The 2,899-nt window shown below is 53.8% G+C and overlaps 1 protein-coding gene across 2 annotated transcripts in view; it reads left to right on the top strand.

Annotated features, from left to right (window-relative positions):
• The first annotated feature begins 540 nt into the window (after positions 1 to 540).
• The window catches only part of METTL9 (methyltransferase like 9), a 48,437-nt gene continuing 46,078 nt past the window's right edge, over positions 541 to 2,899 (top strand). Inside the window, exon 1 of one of the 2 annotated variants that reach the window (XM_012732037.1) lies at positions 541 to 630. In XM_012732037.1, coding sequence (XP_012587491.1) covers positions 586 to 630 — 45 coding nt within the window. In that variant the 5' untranslated portion in view covers positions 541 to 585. The remainder of the gene's footprint in view (positions 631 to 2,899) is intronic. The other variant, XM_012732036.1, reaches the window with a different exon arrangement.

Here is a 2,899-nt window from a genome sequence, read left to right as displayed (position 1 = left end):
AAAAATCTGAGTTCATGAAAACACGAATGAGTTCTTTTCAGATGAACACTGAGGAGGGAAGGAAATAGCTGCGACCGGCGACCAACCCATGGAGAGTGGCCAATGCAGTTTGTACCCTCTGTGGAGGCGGGTCTCTCTCCCTCCGTGGCCTTGCTTTTCACTATGCTTCGTAATTGAGATGAGAAGATGAAAATGCTGCAATTTGTTGCTGATAAGAATAATTACAACAAAAAACATGCATCCTTGCCTAGGTAGCTCTAGATGGGAAAGTGTGCCCAGAGCTGTGACTAAAGCTTGACACTTGTGCTCCCATCAGAAAGTGTCATTTCTGTGTCTTCAGATGATCACTGCATCTCAAAGCCACATTCAAAAGGATTTTGGCTGATTGGCCTTTTGTGCCTCCTTCCATTATGGATAATTGAGGTTTTAATATACAGTAGTGACATTCTAGTAGCTGAAGGAAGGGGGCAGTCCCTGAGGGCAATCTGAACTTCTGCTTGGTATATTTACTCTTGCTGTTTTCCTTCCTCTTCATTTGTATTTCAGGAGGCTCTCTGAGAAGAGAGAGGCAGCAAGGCTTCTTAGATGGATCGAAGCGCCATGAGCTGGGATACCAAGTTCTATGAAAAGGTCTGCTTTTGAATTTGCTCTGCTACCTTTAGGCAAATGATTTGATCACACTATGCTTTGGGTTTCTTCCTGGGCTTGCTAAGTGCCAATAACATGCATTTGAGCATTTTGCGATGATGAGAGTGGTTTAACTGTGGGAGTGGTTTATTTTTCCAGGCTGGCTGCACAGGTAAGGGTAAGAAAGTATGTTCCTTTGAGATGCTAGGTGTTGTGGCATCAACTGACCCCCAAATCTTGAGGATAGCAGACTGTCACACCTGACAGTCTGATTCCTGACAGTCTGATTTCCCTAGAGTGGGGAGCACACTTTTGTCTCCTTTTATCCCCCCCCCCAGAAATGAATTGTTATTTTATGTCCTCTCCTTGCTTTCACCTCCTTCTCAGCTCACTCTAAATAGAGGAAGGGTTTCTTTCTGTTTTATCTCTGACGCTGATTCCAAGAGGCAGGAGGGAGAGGTGACAAAGTAAACACATTGATTTGGTTTTGCTACTACAATTTCTTTTTATTTTGGGCAGGACCATTAGATGTTTGAACTAGATTTAGTAAGGTGAGGCTCTTTGGGGTTTTGGCAGGAAGCAGTCAGGGAGTATACTGGACAGAGAACACAAAGTACCCTCCCTCTTTCCCCGCCCCACCCTTTTTGTTTTTGTTATAGCTTATGACTCTTTAAACAACAAGGTGTCCCTGTTATTGAGAGTTGCCAAGCTGAGATTCTTAGAAGTTAATAAAACTGTGGGTAAAGGACGATTCTTTTTCCTCCTCAGTGGATCACCTTTCCACTGTTGCATAAATAAAAATCTCTGAAGTGCAATATGGAACGAATGGGAAGGTTTCTTTTGTTCTAAGATAAAAATGTGCATCATTTCTAGTGCGGTTCAATTAAAAGGGTTTTGTAAACAAGCCTAGGAAGGCGTTAGAGCCGGAGGACCCATGAAATGCTACTCCTTAGCTGCAACTTGGGTAGCAGCAGGAAGAACTTCAGACACAGGAACACAGTGTAACCCTTCGGTTTTGAAACACCGTTAGGTCTCCGGGTGCCGTAAATGATCAAAGAGACATCCGGGTAAATACTGCCGCTCCCAGAGCACAGTTTGCGTTAACAATGTCGGATCCAACCAACTTCCATTTGTTAGTTCAAGGAAACCAGCAGTCAGGGGTTCTAGTGTGGGGTCTCCATTCTTGGACAGGGTCATCACTACGTCCAAACATGCCTTGCAGGTGCCCCCGCGGCAGCTGCTTCCAACAAAGCCAGAGCTTTTACCCAGGCCAGCAACTTGCGAGGCTCGGGGTCCCCGGCGCGGATGGCTTCCTTTCAGACCCTGGGGTTCCGGGGTGCGCTGCAACTCCTGCGAGGCGCGGTGGATGGAGGTCTTTGGAGAGAGGGTGCGTGCGTGTGTGTGTGTGTGGGGGGGAGGTGCTGGATCATCCGCTCTTAATGTAAATGGGAGGCGAAGCAGCAGAGACAGCGACAAGTTAACACTGGGTGACGGCCACTGGCAAGGACTTGCGTCCGGGTGTCTGGACGTCAATAAGGGATGAGACTCCCCCACCTCAGCCGCGGGTCAATCTCAGGTGAAAGTCGCGCCGGTGGGTGAGGAGGGGGCCGGGAGTGAGCCTCAGGCGAGGAGATGCGAAGCCCTGCGGGCCCACCTCGAAGGGCTCGGGAGGCGTCAGCGATCGCCTCCGCAGAGATCGCCCCCGGCAGCGATCGCCAGGCCAAAGAAAACTAGCCTCCTCCGCCATTACAGGCGGCCGCGTTCCGCGGGAGGCGGGGACGCGCACAGCGAACGCGCGCTCCTTTTGTCCCGCCTCCCGGCCGGCGGTTCACTGGACGCAGGGAGCGCGCCCCGGAGAGAACGCGCCCCCGCCGCTCCTACGTGCTCCGGGTGGAAACTGACGCCCGCGGCAGCGGCGTTCCGCGGCGGAGAGGCAGGGGGAGGCGGGAAGGCCGTGCACCGCCCGCTCCTCCCCACCCCCCGCCTCGGCCCTGAAGGGGCTGGATGGGCAAGTTGGGCGCGATGGCTCGAGCCGGGGCGGCGGCGGCGGCGGTCGGAGGCGGCGGCGCCTCCTCCTCCTCGCCCCGGCGCCAGCGGTGATCCGAGCGAGCGGCCGCGGCCCCCGATGAGACTGTTGGCGGGCTGGCTGTGCCTGAGCCTGGCGTCCGTGTGGCTGGCGCGGAGGATGTGGACGCTGCGGAGCCCGCTCTCCCGTTCCCTGTACGTGAACATGACGAGCGGCCCGGGCGGGCCGGCGGCCGCGGGCGGCAGG

Source organism: Condylura cristata, unplaced genomic scaffold (genome assembly GCF_000260355.1).
Source record: "Condylura cristata isolate star-nosed mole 26May11 unplaced genomic scaffold, ConCri1.0 scaffold00032, whole genome shotgun sequence".
Lineage (NCBI taxonomy): Eukaryota > Metazoa > Chordata > Mammalia > Eulipotyphla > Talpidae > Condylura > Condylura cristata.
This window is presented reverse-complemented; position numbering and strand designations above follow the sequence as displayed.